The sequence below is a fragment of the Lagenorhynchus albirostris genome, chromosome 20 (assembly GCF_949774975.1).
Source record: "Lagenorhynchus albirostris chromosome 20, mLagAlb1.1, whole genome shotgun sequence".
NCBI lineage: Eukaryota > Metazoa > Chordata > Mammalia > Artiodactyla > Delphinidae > Lagenorhynchus > Lagenorhynchus albirostris.
In genome coordinates, this window is record NC_083114.1 from 34,818,480 (window position 1) to 34,839,216 (window position 20,737).

A 20,737-nucleotide genomic window follows, 5' to 3' on the forward strand; every position below is an offset into this window, starting at 1 on the left:
AATGAGGTGTGTGAGATTCCCCCATAAAAGACACGAAATGAAAATATAATAAAGTCCTATTACTTGTAGCAACGCATACTACCAGGAATCAACCTGAAGGTCAACATAACCCCAAGAGTAGTCAGATTTTTGTCAACATGCTACCCTCCAATTTCAAAGTAATTTCTCCAGATGTTCTGGTGCTTTCACATCTAGGATGCCCTTCTAAAGTGAGCTACGAGAAAACTACTAAGGCAGAACACCCTAGAAGCATTAATTCCTTTTGCAAGAGGTTCTGATATTTGCTGGTACAGTGCTGCCACCATGTGGAGCAACTTCTGAAAAAGTGGAACAAAATTCCCCCTCAAGAACAGTAAAATAGGACCCATACCCATCATCAGATTAAGAGGATTTGGAGGATTTCCATAGTAAAACAGTTCTCAGATAATTAATGCCTTTATCCGTTCAAAATTTTAACCATTTTGAGAAAACGAAACAGTTCTAAACATGTTGTATATATATACTCATGAAGGCAGTGACCAGTAATGGCTATTGGGACTCAGACCTAGGTTAGAATTCTGGCTACATTACCACTAGCTGTATGACTTTGTGATTATTCTTTTTCTTTTTTTTTTTTGCGGTACGCGGGCCTCTCACTGTTGCGGCCTCTCCCGTTACGGAGCACAGGCTCCAGACGCGCAGGCTCAGCGGCCATGGCTCACGGGCCCAGCCACTCCGCGGCATGTGGGATCTTCCTGCACCGGGGAACGAACCCGTGTCCCCTGCATCGGCAGGCGGACTCTCAACCACTGCGCCACCAGGGAAGTCCTGGGATTATTCTTTAGCCTCTTCGAGTATACACTGCTTGATCTCTAACGCGGAATAACTTTTTTTTTTTTTTTTTAGGTAAGGAGTGTATTTATTTAAGGAGAAACACACTCCACAGAGTGTGGGCCATCTCAGAAGGTGAGAAAGGCCTAGAATAACTTCAAATTCAGAATAACCTCTAGTTGAGAAGATATGAGGACTATAAAAAACACTGTAAGTAAAAGCATCTGTCCCTGTGCCTGACACAGAATGCACTTAAATTTAAATCCCTTCTCTTAATGACATTAAGTCAGAATAACCTCTAGTTGAGAAGATATGAGGACTATAAAAAACACTGTAAGTAAAAGCATCTGTCCCTGTGCCTGACACAGAATGCACATAAATTTAAATCCCTTCTCTTAAATCCCTTCTCTTAATGACATTAGGAAGGTCATCATTAGCCTCAGGACCTTCTCAGATGTTTGAGTCACTACACCTTATATCTACCACTAGATGTTGGAATTTACTTGACATTCTTGCACTCATCCATTTCTTATCAGCAGCATTTGACCCAACTGATAAAAGGAAAATCAATGATCTAAAGACAGTTGTAATACTTCTGGCAAAAAAACAGGACATACAGTTGAGATGAAAAGTATGGGTTCATGGGCTTCCCTGGTGGCGCAGTGGTTGAGAGTCCGCCTGCCGATGCAGGGGACGCGGGTTTGTGCCCCGGTCCGGGAAGATCCCACATGCAGCGGAGCGGCTGGGCCCGTGAGCCGCGGCCGCTGAGCCTGCATGTCTGGAGCCTGTGCTCCGCAATGGGAGAGGCCACAACAGTGAGAGGCCCACATACCGCAAAAAATAAACAAAAAAGTATGGGTTCAAGAATGAAAGTAGGCACGTGGGTATATGTGTTGGTTATCTCTTAGTCCAAGATTTTCAGTTCTTCACTTAAGTAACAAGAATGAAGAGCTCAAAAAATGATTTGAATGTATGTAAAATAAGGCCAGGACAGAGTGAGGCAATCGAGGTATCCCACTCTCAGGCTTGTGCAGGTAGAGTGGGCACCTGAGAATGAATGCCTCCTTAAATTCTGTATCCTGGGCACCTTACTAGCAAGACGTCAAACAATATCAGGGAAAAGTTTTGCTACTAATAAGTCTGACAAGAATAAGAAAAATTTCCTATTTAGTTAGAGGGGAGTAGGTCCAACAATTTAATCTCTAATGCTGACACCTGTCCTAGGAAAATCTGTAATAAAGACACAATAAAACATAAGGCATTCCTGAAACAGTTTCTCACAAACCTACCAAGTAACCGTAAATTTTCTTTAAAAGTTTTCTAAAAAATACTTAAGAAAATCTCCCCAAGTCACCTCCTGATTTGTTGTATAAAAACAGGTTAAGAGGGCTTCCCTGGTGGCGCAGTGGTTGGGAGTCTGCCTGCCGACGCAGGGTCCGGGAAGATCCCACATGCCGCAGACTGGCTGGGCCCGTGAGCCATGGCCGCTGAGCCTGCGCATCCGGAGCCTGTGCTCCGCAACGGGAGAGACCACAAAAGTGATAGGCCCGCGTACCGCGCAAAAAAACCCAAAAGAACAAAAACAGGTTAAGAATTATTAAAAGCATTATGGTTTACTATAATATCATGATACTTTAAATTCAAATAGAGACCCATTCATGTGTGGCCTCTTTAAATTACCTATATATAGATAGGGGATGGAAGAAGAAAACAGGTAAAAAACAGGCATATATTAATAATTATTGAATCTGGTGATGGTAACTGAGTTCATTTTATTTATTCATTTAGTCACTCTAATTTTGAATTGTTTGAAAATTCCCATATTGATAAGTATAAATAAATTAATGGCATACATATACTACTTGAGTACTATGGACTGGACAAATGCCAACCCTTCTACTACAGTGAAAACTTGGAATAAATCAGACAAATTGGGCTTGTTCCAGAATTGTTCCATCCTCTCAACTGATTTGGATAAAGATCTCTAAGTGCTACGGGGGTACCAAAAAAAAAAAAAAAGCCTTTACTAAACCCTCAGTTAGTCCCTTACCCCCGAGGATCTAATTTTACAGGTTCTGCTTTGAAAAATTTACATTAGTGTAAAGATGCCTTTTTCTCCCTGAACTGGAATTGCTTATATGAGCTAGAACTCATTTTTACCTCACTCCACTCCACATTCATAGGCCCACTGAATATTTTAAAAGTTTCCACAGGGTACATGATACTCTGCTCATCTGGATGTCCAAAACTTGGAGAGCAAAGCCCAAACACTTTCAATCTTCTCATCTGTCCTCAGGTAGAAAATTTCAAGAATATTTGCTCAAAATAACAAAGTGAATCAAAAGCAATGTCAAAGATACAACTTAGTACCAGCTAAACATTCTAAAAACAGATACTACTGCTTTATAAATTTATTTCTTTATGGAATTTTTAAAAAGGTAACACGGGCTTCCCTGGTGGCGCAGTGGTTGAGAGTCCGCCTGCCGATGCAGGGGACACGGGTTCGTGCCCCGGACCGCCTGCGCGTCTGGAGCCTGTGCTCCGCAACGGGAGAGGCCACAACAGTGAGAGGCCCGCGTACAGCACAAAAAAAAAAAAAAAAAAAAAAAAAAGGTGACACACAGGGCTGCTTGAGTGAAAAACGTAGGGTTGAATCTTCTAATGACGGTGGTGATTATACCCTGTAAAGTCACAGTTTAAGCATATACACCCACATCACTTCTATGCCTAGAAGGTGGCTAAAAGATTGCTGATAGTAATTAGAACAACAGTATCTTTTCAAAAATGTGGCTTACTTCATTTTTTGACCTTGATACTAAGTTTCAAAGATAATAAATAGAAGCCAAGGTTACCCAAAGAGTAAGATGAACCAAATGAAGTATCAAAGCAGAGATCTGAGCAGGTAATTTGCAAGTGAGACACGTCTATTTCACAGCAAATCCAACTCTCTCTTTCAAAAAGTTCAACAGTGAAATATTCAGAGGTTATCCACTGATTAGCTCAGTGTTACTCAACTCCACATAAAGAATGCCTTAGGCAAAAAAAGGAGAGAAAGTGGCTAAGTTCCTCCATCTTCTCAGTAATGATACTTAATGACCAATCACTCAATTCAAATGAACTTCAGTTACTAGCAGAGCCAATGTACCACTTTGAGACCTACTCTCCTTCATTATATAGGCAAAATTAAAAATGTCAATAGGAGAAATAAAAGGTCTCAAAACTTTAAGGTAAAGTTTCTTTAAGAAAATGATGAAAGAACCGGTTTGTTTCTGAGCAAACACAGGGGTAAGTATTATACAAAGGTTTGCTTTAAGACCCCTGTATTTTAGATACATGCACCCCAATGTTCACAGCAGCACTATTTACTAAAGCCAAGACATGGAAACAGGGGCTTCCCTGGCGGCGCAGTGGTTAAGACTCCATGCTCCCAACGCAGGAGGCCCGGGTTCGATCACTGGTCAGGGAACTAGATCCCACGTGCATGCCGCAACTAAGAGTTCGCATGCCACACCTAAGGAGCCCGCGAGCCGCAACTAAGACCCAGCACAACCAAATAAATACATAAACTAAATTAAAAAAAAAGTCTAATCTTTAAAAAACAAAGACATGGAAACAACCCAAATGCCCATCAACAGAAGAATGGCTTAAGAAGATGTAGGGTGTGTGTGTATATATACACACACACAATGGAATATTAGCCATAAAAAAGAAGAAAATATTGCCATTTGCAGTAACATGGATGGACCCGGAGAACATGATACTAAGTGAAGTAAGTCAGACAGAGAAAGACAAATATTATATCACTTACATGTGGAATCTAAAAAATAATACAAATGGATCTATATACGAAACAGAAACAGACTCACAGACATAGAAAACAAACCTATGGTTACCAAAGGGGAAAGGGGGGGGATAAATTAGGAGGTTGGGATTAACATATACACACTACTACATATAAGAGAGATAACCAACAAGGACCTACTGTATAGCACAGAGAACTATACTCAATATTTTATAATAACCTATAAGGAAAAAGAATCTGAAAAAGTGTGTGTGTGTATATATGTATGTGTGTGTGTGTGTATATATATATACACACATATATATGAATCGCTGTGCTAACACAATACTGTAAATCAACTATACTTCAATTTTAAAAAATTTTTAATAAAAAATAAAAATATTGGGCTTCCCAGATGGCGCAGTGGTTGAGAGTTTGCCTGCCGATGCAGGGGACACAGGTTCATGCCCCGGTCCGGGAAGGTCCCACATGCCGCGGAACGGCTGGGCCCATGAGCCATGGCCGCTGAGCCTGCGCGTCTGGAGCCTGTGCTCCGCAACGGGAGAGGCCACAACAGTGAGAGGCCCGCGTACCACACACACACACACACACAAAAAATTAACCTAGAAAAATTAAAAAATAAAACAGAAAAGCAACAGGATTTACTGTATAACACGGGGACAACAGTCAATATCTTATAATAATCTATAATGGAAAATAGTCTGAAAATACATATATATAAAAAACAGAATCACTTTGCTGTACGTGTGAAACTAACAATATTGTAAATCAACTAAACTTCAATTAAAAAAAAAAAACCACCCTTGTATTTTAGTACTTGGTTTTCAGCTCAGAAACATGTAGGGTGTGAGACAGACAATCTGTGGGACACAAAGAAGTCATGCTTCACATAGCTAACCTATGGCTCAATGTCCCAAAGATAAAATTTATTTTAAACATGCTTTTTAAAGGGACCCATTTTAAATACTGCTCTCTTATAAACGCAGAAACATATTACCATTGGATTTGAATCTGCTATGAGATCCCGCAGAGAGTCCAGAAATCCCTGATCTTCCACCATTTGGGCATTGATGTCATGGAGTTTTGCCACACAGACTGCTGCTGTCTTCCGAACATAGGGATCTTCATCCTTTAAGCACTTGCGGAGGGGCTCACAGAGATATTCTGTAATCTTGTCCACCCGGATGCACCCCATGGTTCTGACTGCCAAGGCCCGAATCAGAGGATTGGGATCTTCACAGTCCTATAAAAAACAATCATTGACAACTACAGGTGTACATAAACCAGAAAACTAAACAGTCTGGTTTATATAAGCAACAAAAGAATATTTAATTAATGTAGGCTTCCAGTTTCATTCTACACCAGAACCCACATCTCCCATACGATTCCTTTCCTAAGTACAACAGTTGCCTATTTAAGAGTTTAGGCTAGGAATTCATTTAACTACTTTACATACACAATGAAGAAATGCCCTATAGGATTCATTCCAGAGCTGGGCAGAAGCTTAGATACCTGGTGTTACCATCCCCATGGCCATTGTTGGACCTGCACTAAAAGCAGAAAAGGGCTTTGGGCTTGTATTCTGGTACAGGATAAAATCAGAAACTGGGGCTTCCCTGGTGGCGCAGTGGTTGAGAGTCTGCCTGCCAATGCAGGGGACACAGGCTCGTGCCCCGGTCCGGGAAGATCCCACATGCCGCGGAGCGGCTGGGCCCGTGAGCCATGGGCGCTGAGCCTGCGTGTCCGGAGCCTGTGCTCCGCAACAGGAGAGGCCACAACAGTGAGAGGCCCGCGTACCACAAAAAAACCCAACAACAACAACAAAAAATCAGAAATTGGAAAGATATGTCCCACTCCACAAATATTAAGCAGGGAGAAAAGAGGGCTGGATATCTGGGGCCTACAGCCAAGAAAGCAAAGGAGAATCTAGAAGCTGGTTTGGGCCCAACATAAGTTCCTTGCGTGAAGCAGCAGAGAGGGCCCTCTGAAATCCTGATTAACATACATTCTCCTTTCCTAGCAAGTGCCTCCAAACACAGTACAAGTAGAACACTTACCAAGAAGGAACACCCCTTAAATTGTTCTATATTAAAAAATTTCTTTAAACATTATAAACCTATGCACATGCTAACTTCCAAAAAATGTAAACTAAATTCTTTCCAATGATATCGTCCATCTATGAATCACCAGACAGAAAGAATGAAATCTTATAATGATCCTGTACATTGTAGCTGAACACAGAAAACGAACAAAAATTCCATGAGAAGGAAGAAAGCATGTTTATTTTCCAAAACGATTTAATAGAAGCTAATTTTAGAAATGCTGTCTGATTTTTGCTTTTAATGTAGACTAAATTCCAGGCAGAGGAAAAAGAAGTAAACAAAACAAAACAAAAACCCTAATAAGAACAACCTTATTACTGTGTTCATCAAATCTAATGATAGAATTCTGACTGGATATCCAGTAATATTAAGGACTTTCTATAATGATCAGCTGATTAAATGATTTTTTCATTCTTAAGATGTTTGGGATTTGCTTTAAAATCATCCAGTAGGAGAGGAGGTGGGGGTCAGGAAAGCATGTATGGAGAGTTTACGTTAAACAAAACTGGCCATAGGTTGGTAACTACTGAAACTACAAGGTAGATATTTAGGAATTTATCATACTATTCCCTCAACCTGAATATGTTTGAAAATTTCCACAATAACAAAAAAGTTAATCAACTATTGTAAGACCTATTCAATAAAACAAAATTAAAAGGTAGCTCCTGTAGTTTCCACTACGTCTGAACCATAAACATAATTTCTACAAAGATAAAATAGGTAAAGCCCCAGGTTACTGACACTACAATGATATGCCCAACTTTCGTGAGCCTTGGAAGATAAAACAGTGAGGTTTCACCTGGCTTTCTTCTCCCACCTGGCAAGGATGCACCAAGCCCAGCTGACAGAAGGCTCACCATATGGTCTGAACTGGAAGACAAACTCTGGCATACAGAATGCTTAAATCATGAATATTCCTACTCAATGGCCAATACTTCTCTAGAGGCCCTCTTTTGGAACAGAGGTTGCTTATTTGCAATGCAGACACTAACCATATCAAGAAAAGATTTTCTGAGGTAGAAGAGACTGTTCTTAAGCCCCTGGGAAAAAGTTACCTTCACAAAGCTGTTGACAGCCATGATGGCCATGTCTGGCTGACTCTTGGCATAGTTCATCAAGTAGAGATACACGAGCTTCTTTAGTTCCAGGTTGTCAGTCTGCATACAATTCACTACATCTGGAAAGAGAGAGCTGAGAAAAGAGGAAGGGAAAGCGAACAGATGTTGGTGCCAGGCTGTTGGACAGAACACAAAGAAACAGCCTTAATTTAAAAAGTGATTTGATGTGAGGACAAATGTCCACTAGTGATAATACTTACCACAGAAATGAATTACTAAAGAATTTATAATAATGGTCCCAAGAAGATGTCTAAAAATAGATTTTTAAAAAACTTTTTACTATGAAAATTTTCAGATTAGAGACAGCAGTTTAATGAACCCATGTATCCATCACCCAGCTGCAAACAAATATTGATACATACCCGATCTTGTTTCATACACAACCTCAACCCACTCGCCTTCCCCCAGTCCCTACCCCATCTAGTTGCTCTAAACAATTTCGAAACAAATCCTGCACATACATTTCATATATAATATTTTAGTGTATATCTTTACAAACTTAAAAAAAATCACTATGTCACACACAAAAAATTAACCATAATTTTTCATCTCAATTCTTTGCAGTTCAAAGCACGACAGTTGTTATGCTTTTTAAGGCACATATTCTTCCATCCGTGACCAGTGGGAACTTATTTGATTAGTTTCCTTATTAAAACAGTTCTCAGATAATTAGGGTCTTTATTCAAAATTTTAACCATTTTCAGAAAATGAAACAGTTCTATACGTGTGTGCCACGTACACATTTAAGTTCTATTGTATATATACACCCATGAAGGAAGTGACCAGTAACAGATATTGGGACCCAGACCCTAGGTTAGAATCCTGGCTACATTACCACTAGCTGTATGACTTTGGGATTATTCGTTAGCCTCTCCAAGTATACACTGCTTGATCTCTAACATGGAATAACTTCTAATTCAGAATAACCTCTAGTTCAGAAGGTATGAGGACTATAAAAAACACTGTAAGTAAAAGCATCTGTCCCTGTGCCTGACACAGAATGCACTTAAATTTAAACTTCCCTTTTCTTAAAGACATTAGGAAGGTCATCATTAGCCTTAGGACCTTCTCAGATGTTTGAGTTACTACACCTTACATCCACCACTAGATGCTGGAATTTACTTGGCCTTCTTGCACTCATCCATTTCTTATCAGCAGCATTTGACCCAACTAATAAAAGGAAAATCAATGCATTTCATATTAACATAAATATTTTAAAGTAAAAGTCTACCTATTTTACTTATTTTTTTAAATTAGGATGACATTGTTTTAATTTTTGCCAATCTCTTTAATGTCTACTTTAAACAAAAACAGCTGGATTCTCACACATGCTCCTGCATTCAACCTGTTGCAGAATGTTGTTTAGCTGAAGTGTAAGAAGAAAATCCATTTGCATACACGTATATAAATTGGAAAATGGAGGAGTATTTTAATAGCTTTTTCATATAACTGGATGTTCTCCTTTGATACATTAAAGCTAGACAAATGGTTGTTTTTGTTTTTAGTCCACAAATGGTAGTTTCTTAAAAGTTAGGTACAATATGGAATCTGAAACCATATCAATAAACGTTCTGTACTTGGTTGCATTAAATTCCATTCATTTATCACTTATTTTGAATGGATATTTTACCCATGCATAATTTTGTGATGTATGCACTGGTCATTTGGAAAATATTGGTTCAATGAGTTATGCAGATCTTCTCTATGGTGGCAGATTTCATTATACAGCAGCAAATAATCACAGTCATTAATTTCACCACCAATCTCATCAGAAAAATCTCTAAGTATTGGGAAGCTATCAAGCTCACGATGGGAGATACAAGTTTTCCAACACTCTAATTTTTACTTTAAAGTCGAAATTTATCTACTGTCAAATTTTTTCCCTTGAAGTGACAGGTTCACTTTGTTCATTTTTTATAAAATGTCTCCCAAATACTGAAGTCTGATTAACTATAGTTCTGTCTGTTAATCTTTCTTTCACAAAGAAATGGTGTTCCCAAGTCAAACAATTGTGCAAGGGCTTTTTTTCAAGTCAACTGTCACACTTTGCTATGCAGTAGAAGTACTTTATGCCTAATTCCTATTTCATCACACAGAGTATTAAAAAGACCTGAACTCAAGGTTCAAGGTTTACTGAAATAAATTTTTAGTGCTTCATGCAGGACAGTCCTAAGGGAAACTGCCCTTTTTTCCTGCAAGTACATGATGGTGAAGAATACAATGACTACTTTTACAGTTTGGCACCACTGCCTTAATTCACACTAAGGCACCAGCCATGCAAATGTCAACACAGTGAAAAGGGTAAATAACACCTAAGTATTATTACAAGAATAGCTTTGACTTCATGGATTTCATGGAAAGGATCTCGGGAATCCTCAGGGGCCTGCAGACAATCCTTATTTATTTCCAAATGGCCTTCCTAAATTACAGGAAAAAAGAGAGGAAAAAAAAAAAGACCCTTTGGATTTTGTTACCACTGATTTTCATCTTGAATTCGGCAATTAAAGGCAGAGTTGTAAAGTTGAGGGCACTGGCTTGAGCCAATTGAAGTACACATGGGCTTCTGCTTCTCAGTATATTTTTATCATCTTCTAAAACTACCTCAGCAACAGATTTGTAACTGTGTCAGCTCTCAAGAGGTTTTATGCTAGATCTGTATGCAAGTGAAATCAAACTCGTTTCACTCTTAAAAAAAACAAAAAAAACTTAGTCACAGAGTTAATATAAAAGCAACTACACTTCCTGATGTTTCCAGTGGGACAAACTCATTCTTATATGTTCTGACTGTAATAGCTTTAAATAAAAAGCAGTAGGGCTTCCCTGGTGGCGCAGTGGTTGAGAATCTGCCTGCCAAGGCAGGGGACACGCGTTCGAGCCCTGGTCTGGGAAGATCCCACATGTCGCGAAGCAACTGGGCCCATGTGTCACAACTACTGAGCCTGCGCGTCTGAAGCCTGTGCTCCGCAACAAGAGAGGCCACGATAGTGAGAGGCCCGCGCACCGCGATGAAGAGTGGCCCCCGCTTGCCACAACTAGAGAAAGCCCTCACACAGAAACGAAGACCCAACACAGCCATAAATAAATAAATAAATAAATTTAAATCATATGGGCTTCTAAGAAGACCTCTGCTTAAAAAAAGCAGTAAAAGCCATAGAGTAAGAGTCTAAAATGAGCAAAGCAGAAGAGATTACCCTTACCTCACATCTTTCCCCACAGTCATAGCAGCAATCACTTTCTTCACAGCCTCTTTCCTCTTTTCTTTCTTTTCATTGTTGAGTTCAGCCTTTAATTCAAAGATTTCTCCTAAAAGACAACAAACGGGTGAGGTCCCAGGATCAGAGAACTAGAGCAGAATACTGTACTATATAGCAAGTAACACAACAGCTGACCAGTGGCAGGGCTGCAACTGAAATAAGATTATTTAAAAATTATAGGATAGGTACAGTTCAAATCCCTAGAATATTAACCAACGCATTGATAAGGATGCTATTTTGGGGTTATCGCCAGAGAGGAAGGTGTAAGCCAGATCTCAGGAAGCACAGAAGTAGGAAAAAGGAAAGATATCTCATGATATCTTACTACGATGGGGAGAGAACGGCATCGGAGGGATGATCTCCCGTCAGAATTTCAAAGTCCTGGGAAAAAAATAAATGCAGGCAGCAAACAGGTTCACAAATCAATGTTTTCAAACCAGAAGAGACTCCTCATTCACCTACTCTCAACTCAACAACTGAGGCTCAAAGGTCACTAAGTGAGCGAGTGACAGAGCTGGCCTTAGAACTGTTTCTCCTGACTCTTTAATCCAGTTTCTCAATGTTGGCTACACACTATTACCCGGGAAGTATCTAGAAATGCCAATGCTCAGGCTCCACTCTGGACCAAATAAATCAGAATGTCAAGGAGTAGAACTCCTACGTTCATATTTTTTAAAGTTTCCTCAAGTGATTCTAATGTATAATCAGGGTTGAGAATCACTGCTCTAATTAGTACTTTAAGATGATAATGGGCTTTAAGGCCCTATCCTGTCCAATCAATCTAAGAACAGAAATAATAATCTTGAAGCTTCAAGAATGGTACAAACCAGAGTCATTTCTAAAGGTATAATCTTAAATGACTGACTGCTCAGGCGCTGCGCCGTGAAATGCCAGGACTGTCACCACTATTTTAAGGCCCAGGCTCACCTATCTTCAGAAAGCTGGAGCTGAAATAAGAAAAAAGGTTAACCACCCTCAACTGGTTTTAAAAGAAAGAAGAAAATATACTATAAGACCACGAAAAATAAGTTGACTATTGTCACGTCAACTTTCAATCCACAGAATTGCCTCATTTTCTTCCACCTTTATGACTGTTCTTGATGTTCACTTTAACCTCGTTCACCAGTACAGAAATAGTGGGGGCAGCAAACTAGGTGATCTGCTGAAGCCTCTAAATGGGAAGGATGAACTGGCAAGAAGCACAGAAGTTGAGCACTAAAAAAGCCTGTTACATCAAAATCCATCGCTAACAAAGCAAACAACCTGTTACAAAAATCACCCTTTTATTTGACAGCTGCAAAAATAGCACAGACAGAAAAGCTGGGCCCTTTAAAGAGTCACTCTCCTCTTCTCCAAGTCCTCTGCTGCCAAATCCAGCTCTTAGGGTTCCCATCATTTACTTCTGAAAACAGTAAAGGACAAGCAGCACGGTTTCAGAAAATCTGAATTGTGAATAGCAGCAGGAGCTGAAGAATCAAAACAGGATATAACTGAAATTATTCCAACTCCAACAGCATAAATTTAAAGAATATGCTCCAGTGGCAGTTCTGGTGGGTGTTACAGGAAGTAAAAGGAACACAGTCTATCCATTTTTTAAAATGTGGTATTTACCCAGCCATGATTCATCTGTAAGTCTCAAACCTTTACAAAAATCCCTGAATTAAAAAAAGGTTACCAGGACCCATTATAAGTGAAGGTTTGAAAACTTAGGTGAGTTTTAAAATTACATCTTTTTGTGTTATTATAGAAACATCTTGGCCATCAAAGCACACCAAATGTTAACAGAAGAAATAAATACATTTCAGAATGATAAGAGAATAAGAAAAAATGCTGAAAATGAATGCCAAGGGGCTAAATGCTTTTGTACGCTATAAGCAGTAAAAACAGCAAGAAGTTGGGTGGAGCCAAGGAGGAGCACGGAGGCAAGGTATCTCACACATACTACAGTTTTATTAAATTCTTATCTTTCCCCCCTCCTTTTCCCCTGAATCAAATCTACCAAGCATTGCTAGCAGCTAGCAACAGTTCTCAATCTCGGCTACACATCAGAAAATTCTGGGGAGATTTTAAAAAAACCCCACGTCTAGGCCATATCCCAGACCAAAGAAATCAGGATATCTGCAGGGGTAGGACTGGACATCACCTATTGTCTTTTACTTCACTGGGCAATTCCAATGTGCAGGCAAGGCTGAAAGCCATGGACTAGTAGTAGCTAATGTAATTAAGCAACTCTCTATGGTGTTTTCTGTATTATAATAGAAGTTTACCCTTAAATAACTCCAAACGACAGAAATATGCTTGTGCTTTCTAGAAAATTTTCTGGTGCTCCAGGCCACTATGTGTGCCCTCCCATTTTCTTTTTCTTTTGAAATCATTTTAATCTTAAAGAAAAGTTGCAAAATTCCCCATCTGCTAACATTATGCCACATTTGCTTTATCATATTTTTATATATTTATACATTTTTTTCTGATTCATTGAATAAGTAAACTGTAGACATCATGTCTCTTCAACTCTAAATATGTCAGTGTATAACTTCTAAGAACAAGGAATTATGTTACATAACTATAATACAATGATGAAAATCAGGAAATTTAACAATGATATACTGTCATTATCTAATCTATAAACCTTATTCAAAGATCTTGATAAAGTCTTTTATAGTAATTTTACCCCCATCCTCCTTGGGCCAGGATCCAATGCAGGATCATGCATTACATTTACTGTCAGGTCTCTTTAGTCTCCTTTAATCTGAAACAGCTGGTCAGCCTTTGTCTTTCATGATAATGACAATTTTAAAAAGTACAGGCCAGTCATTTTATAAAACACCCTCAGCTGTCACGGGTGTACCTTCATGATTACACTGAGATTATGCATTTTGATAGCCATAATTCAGAAATGATGGTATGAAATCATCATGTGTGGAAGGATAAGAAAATATCAAATTTCCATGCATTGTTTTGCATAATCATTTTTTGTTAAAAATTTTAAAAATCATATGTATTAATACATGCATAGAAAAGACTGAGGATACATAACGAGTTCCCATCAGGAACAGGAGTAGGGAGGGAGAGAACTTTCATTTTTACTTTTTATTGCTGTATTGCTTTAGTAGTACTCCTTGTAATAAAATGTTTATTTCCAAGTAAAAAATAAAAGAATTTGGTGCAACCACTATGGAAAACAGTATGGAGGTTCCTTAAAAAACTAGAGTTACGGGCTTCCCTGGTGGTACAGTGGTTGAGAGTCCACCTGCCGATGCAGGGGACACAGGTTCGTGCCCCAGTCCGGGAAGATCCCACATGCCGCGGAGCGGCTGGGCCTGTGAGCCATGGCCGCTGAGCCTGCGTGTCCGGAGCCTGTGCTCCGCAACAGGAGAGGCCACGACAGTGAGAGGCCCACGCACCGCAAAAAAAACCAAAAAACTAGAGTTACCATATGATCCAACAAACCCACTCTTGGGTATATATCCAGAGAAAATTCTAATTCGAAAAGATACATGCACCCCAATGTTCACGGCAGCTCTATTTACAATAGTCAGGACATGGAAGCAACCTAAGTGTCCATCCACAGATGAATGGATAAAGAAGATATGGTTTATTTATACTATGGAGTATTATTCAGCCATAAAAAAGAATGAAATACTGCCATTTTCAGGAACATGGATGGACCCAGAGATTACCATACTAAGTGAAGTAAGTCAGACAAAGAAAGACAGATATATGGTATCACTTATACATGGAATCTAAAAAATGATACAAATGGACTTATTTACAAAACAGAAACACCCAGACACAGAAAATAAACTTATGGTTACCAAACAGGAGGGGAAGAAGGGATAAATCAGGACCTTGGGATTAGCAGATACAAGCTAGTATATATTAAATAAACGACAAGGTCCTACTGTATAGCACAGGGAACTATATTCAATATCTTGTAATAACCTATAATGGGAAAGAATCTGAAAAAGAATATATATATGTATACATATACACACACACATACACACACACACACACATATATACACACACACACACCCCTGAATCACTTTGCTGTGTACCAGAAACGAACACAACATTGTAAACCAATTGCACTCAACTTTTTTAAAAAAGAGAAAATAAATGTGCTTCTTCCTTTTACCCTCCTCAGATCTATCAATCTTCAACGGATCAATCTTGGATCTCTTCCTTTCACTAAAACCTTCAAGTCAAAATGATGTGCATCACAGCCGTATCTTTAAAAACCCATACTTTAATAATTTACTCAATACACTTTTCTGTAGAATATCCCCAATGAGATGGTCCAAGACATACATGTCTGAAGAGGTCAGGAGCATTCTACTTGGAACAATCTTACACCATGACTTTTGAAGAATCTTCAAAAAAGTTGTGATCAGGTTCTCATACTGACCTTTTTTATTGGTTGTGAAGTACTTGGAGTCAGTCATGGTCGTGGATCTTTAATGTGCACCTATAGCAAGAGAAAAGAATTCCTTTAACCAAGTTATTTATGTCCAGCAAGGCATTCAACTAATTTTAAGATCATATATACAAGAATTTCTGCATTCAGAAAGTATCTTCATCCTTACCACCATCACTGGTGATCCAAAGGGATGCAAGGATAATTAAGAATGTAATCCTTGCCTCAAAAGCTAACTGGAACAAAATCCAAAGGCCTAATGGAATAGAGTGATAATTTGAACCTATCATAGTTTTATGATTTTATCCACAATTATCTCCTCAGAGCCTCCAAGACCTAAAGCTACATTTTTTTACAAATACATCTTCAGTTAGTCACTCCAATATTTAAAATAAGGAAAAGTTTGTTTCAAAAGATCTCCCCATTACTTTCCGTTAAAGCAAATCTGATTTACTTCCCTGCCTCAAGATGGAGTCACTCTAAGACATATATTCTGAAACAGAGTAAAACTGAAAGAGAAAAAAATTTTATCAACCTATTCACCATTACATGCAACTATCAATAAAAGGAATTTCTTTCAGAAAAAAAAGAAAAGCCTAGATTAGTAGGACAATACTCTTTCATGACAAACACCTAGAGAGGCAAACATCTTAGAGAGGTGTTATGAATGGATTTTTAAAAAAATTACGGTTTTCATATTTCCAACAACCTACAATTCCCCAAAATAAAAAATATCAGTTTACAGTTAAAAACAATGCAAAAAACTGAGATATTTGTTTAGTCACACTGAGTACTAAAGAGAATCAGAACTGGTGTTAAAACTTAAAAGAACATGGATCCCAGCTTCAACTTTAACTTTTCTGTTCCAATTTCCAGAATTAATCCAGTTGACATAAGGCTCCACTGGTAAAACCAAAACAGCATGGACTGATCACATTTCTCCCCAACTAATGAGACAGTGTTTTCTGATTTGAGAAACCCTAAGATTTTGTCCAATGTACTTGACTTCTTTACATACATTAAAATTTTCTTTTAATAAAGAAAAATGAGCACTCAAAAATGAGTATCTTCTGGGATTTCCCTGGTGGCACAGTGGTTAAGACTCTGCGCTCCCAAAGCAGGTGGCCCAGGTTCGATCCCTGGTCCAGGAACTAGATCCCACATGCGTGCCGCAACTAAGAGTTCGCATGACACAACTAAGGAGCCAGCGAGCCTCAACTAAGGAGCCCGCCTGCCACAACTAAGACCCGACACAACCAAATAAATAAATTTTTAAAAAAATGATTATCTTCTTACTGACCACCATCATTAATAATACTTATCACCAAATTTTGGACAGATGCCCTGGCACCTACTCATTATTTTCTGGTCAAAACAACATGAGTGATAATACATTTGGCAAACTTGAGTGATAATACCTCCACACACAATGGTAATTATGGATCTGAGAAAAAAGACCTAAGCACTCAACAAATCAATGCAATTAAGGAAAAAAGCCAGAAAATCATAAAATAATGAAAAAAGGTTGGCTCAAATTTGTTCTCTAAAATGTACTACTTGGACTATTTAAGGGAAATTAGACTCATTTGTTATCTTTCCAAGGAGCTACTTAATGTTTATAGTACTGATCCTTATACAATAGTGCTTTTAGGTTGTACAAGAATTTCACTGAATTTACCTCGTTAAAAGAAGTGAGCTAGAACTCACACAAATCATTACAGAATATAGAAATTTCTGATTTGACACTAATTGTTATAACTTAAAGTGAGCCTGTAACAGAGGCTTGTCTTTTTTTTTTTAACATCTTTATTGGGGTATAATTGCTTTACAATGGTGTGTTAGTTTCTGCTTTATAACAAAGTGCATCAGTTATACATATACATATGTTCCCGTATCTCTTCCCTCTTGCGTCTCCCTCCCTCCCACCCTCCCTATCCCACCCCTCTAGGTGGTCACAAAGCACCAAGCTGATATCCCTGTGCCATGCGGCTGCTTCCCACTAGCTATCTACCTTCAGAGGCTTGTCTTATGTAGTATTTTCATAATGTCTTTTCTAGCTGAAATTCAAAGAATTATAATCTTTTAATCCATTTAATCATTTAATCCATTCACAATGTAAACTAAATGTGAAGTAGGCAAACTGAAGAAAGGAGTCCTTCACATAAAAGACCTGGAATAGGGACTTCCCTGGTGGTGCAGTGGTTAAGAATCCACCTGCCAATGCAGGGGATGTGGGTTTGAGCCCTGGTCCAGGAAGATTCCACATGCCACGGAGCAATTAAGCCCATGTGCCACAACTACTGAGCCTGTGAGCCACAACTACTGAGGCCACATGCCATAACTACTGAAGCCCACAAGCCTAGAGCCCGTGCTCCGCAACAAGAGAAGCCACCGCAATGAGAAGCCCATACACACCGCAACTAGAGAAAGCCCACGCACAACAATGAGGACCCAACACAGCCATAAATTAATTAATTAATTAAAAAAAAAAGACCTGGAATAAATTTGAAGTTATCATCTAAGAACTTATATATACAAAGAGGAAAACCAGTATACAGAAATGATTACAGTACTAGAGCCTGACAGGAGGCCCATAGCTCAAGGCCATTATGGTCTATCCAGGATGTTGTTAAGCCACTCTAGTCCTTTGGGATCATCAAAAGTTAAAACTTGCTTAACATTTAAAGACAAAAGCTGCTTGGAATTTCTCACTGTTTCTTTGAAAAAGGGCCCCAAAATCGTTCTGTTTTCTAAAGCTCTCATACACATTCACATATATTAAATTTTTAACAGAAAATTTCAGCACAATCTGTTAAACATTAAATTAACCTAGTCTTAAATCGTACCTTTATTAGTGACCCACACATTTCATTACTTCCCCTAACAAATTTCATCATCGAGGAATAGATTTCTGTCCTTTTACATTGTGAGCACTAAGTTCTTAACTAGAGAATAATGTACCAGCCCACAAAATTTCAGGGAAGAGGAGAGAATCAAGTACATGATCTTAGACCCTAAATTAAGAACCCCTGCTTTTAAAGAGAAAGGAGAAACACACCACTCTCTTATCTCGCACTGTCCTACACAACAGTAATGAAATATCCCTTACACATATTGGCAGAGCAACATTTTATCATGTCAGTTCCTGACTTAAGCCAAAAGAAACTCCCCCAAAATAAAAATAAACTAGCCTAAACAAAAACAAATGAGAAGAGGCGGGGCTGCACAACACTGTGAATGTACCAAATGCCACCAAACTCTAAAATGGTTAATTTTATGTTATGTGAATTTCACCTCAAAAAATTGCATATGTATGTATTTTTTGGCTGCGTTGAGTCTTCGTTGCTGCACATGGGCTTTCTCCAGTTGTGGCGAGCAGGGGCTACTCTTCGTTGCTGTGCGCGGGCTTCATTAAGTTGCAGGACTCAGGCTCAGCAGTTGCAGCACATGGGCCCCAGAGCGCGTGGGTTTCAGCAGCTGCAACGCGTGGGGTCAGTAGTTGTGGAGCACGGGCTTAGTTGCTCCGTGGCATGTGGAATCTTCCCAGACCAGGGATCAAACCCCATGTCCCCTGCACTGGCAGGCGGATTCTTAACCACTGCACCACCAGGGAAGTCCCTGTATATATTTTTAAATGAGACACTGTTGTTGTTTTTTTTTTAATGAGACACTCTTAATCACACACCAGAGATGAATATGGTCAGATTCTCTAAAACATAGGATGGTGAAAACTGTTGTCTGGGGCTTCCCTGGTGGCGCAGTGGTTGAGAGTCCGCCTGCCGATGCAGGGGACACGGGTTCGTGCCCCGGTCCGGGAGGATCCCACATGCCGCGGAGCGGCTGGGCCCATGAGCTACGGCTGCTGATCCTGCGCGTCAGGAGCCTGTGCTCTGCAACAGGAGAGGCCACAACAGTGAGAGGTCCGTGTACCACAAAAAAACAAAAAACAAAAAAAAAAACTGTTGTCTGCTTTAGAAGCCAAAGAAAAAGCAGCCAAGATAGAGTTCAAAGAGTAAGTCAAGTATTTGCTGAACAGCCTCAAAAATCAAGTTCCTTCTGGGAGCGGGGGGAATTTATTCCTCAGAAGAGTCCCACGGCAAAGCCAAGCCATCATGGAGCTGGAAGTCGCACTACCTTTTTACCAGATCAAACTAGAGAAGTCACCGGCTGTTCTGAGGACCTGAGGTATGACCTCAGGACATTGTTAAAAAAAAAAATAATAATGCTGCCACAGTCAAAAGCACAATCACTCTAACTTTCCTAGCCCAGAGTATGATGTCACTGCATTTCAAAAAAGGTCTCCCTGTACAGGATTATACATCTAGATTTAACATAACCTAGTTTCTACTAAATATAGGTTCTAAAAGTCCCTTCTCAACTACTCCTCCCTCCTTCCGGTGCCCATAAAGAGAATACGGCCAGAAAAAAATTAACAGGGTCTTAATTTCAAATGGCTCTCTGGGAAATGGCAGCTAAATTAGAGCTGGTGAGGCCACTAAATCCCCTCTTCGCATAAAGTAGGACTTTACACAGTTGGTGCTAGTAGGGAAAAAGTGAACAGTTGACCAAATTATAAAGCAGAAAGGTCATCTCAGCAATCTTTCATTACAAGGGTGAGAGGTGCTAATCAGATATTTCAATAATGCAAAGACAATGGCATCTTCAGGTATCATTTATTGCCTAAGAAATGACAGCAGACAACTCATTACAACAGACACACCTGCAATTTCCATTTAAAAATGGCCACAAAATAATTTGTTAATATTATCCGGTAAGAAAAAAGCTCAAAAGTTTTACATTCAATTCTTAACTGAAATAAACTCTGGAAAACTTATGCCTGGAAGGAGAGAAAAGAAGGAAGAAAGGAAAATGCGTCCTACCTGATTCGTTCCCTGTTCAGCTTGGTTCGTAATATTTTAAAATACGGGTGTGTTAAAGAAGAAAAAGAAAAGATGGAAGAACAGGACTTTCTTGAGTCTCTTAAGTCACAGAACGTTAGCTTTGTATTAAGTTTACCACCCAATTTTCAGTGAGGCTATTTGCAGAACACACTATACTTTCTGCTTCTTTGGGAGTTTAAAACTATTAAGATACCTGCAAACAGTTCTCATCTTACCACCACGCTTAGTCATCATTGGAATGTGTTACACGTTTTCTTGTACAGCTTCATCTCCTTCATCTGCTGCTTTCTATTATGACTTTGTAAGTGTACCCTGAGGCTAAGCAACAGAA

At 39.2% G+C, this 20,737-nt stretch overlaps 1 protein-coding gene across 7 annotated transcripts in view; it reads right to left on the reverse strand.

Annotated features, from left to right (window-relative positions):
- The window catches only part of AP2B1 (adaptor related protein complex 2 subunit beta 1), a 117,711-nt gene that overhangs the window by 95,749 nt on the left and 1,225 nt on the right, over positions 1-20,737 (reverse strand). For 6 of the 7 annotated variants that reach the window (XM_060135581.1, XM_060135576.1, XM_060135577.1 and 3 more), the window contains exons 2-5: positions 15,497-15,556; positions 11,030-11,135; positions 7,770-7,905; positions 5,610-5,855 (exon numbers count right to left, since the gene is read on the reverse strand). In XM_060135581.1, the coding sequence (XP_059991564.1) occupies positions 5,610-5,855; positions 7,770-7,905; positions 11,030-11,135; positions 15,497-15,533 (525 nt within the window). In that variant the 5' untranslated portion in view covers positions 15,534-15,556. The remainder of the gene's footprint in view (positions 1-5,609; positions 5,856-7,769; positions 7,906-11,029; positions 11,136-15,496; positions 15,557-20,737) is intronic. The other variant, XM_060135578.1, reaches the window with a different exon arrangement.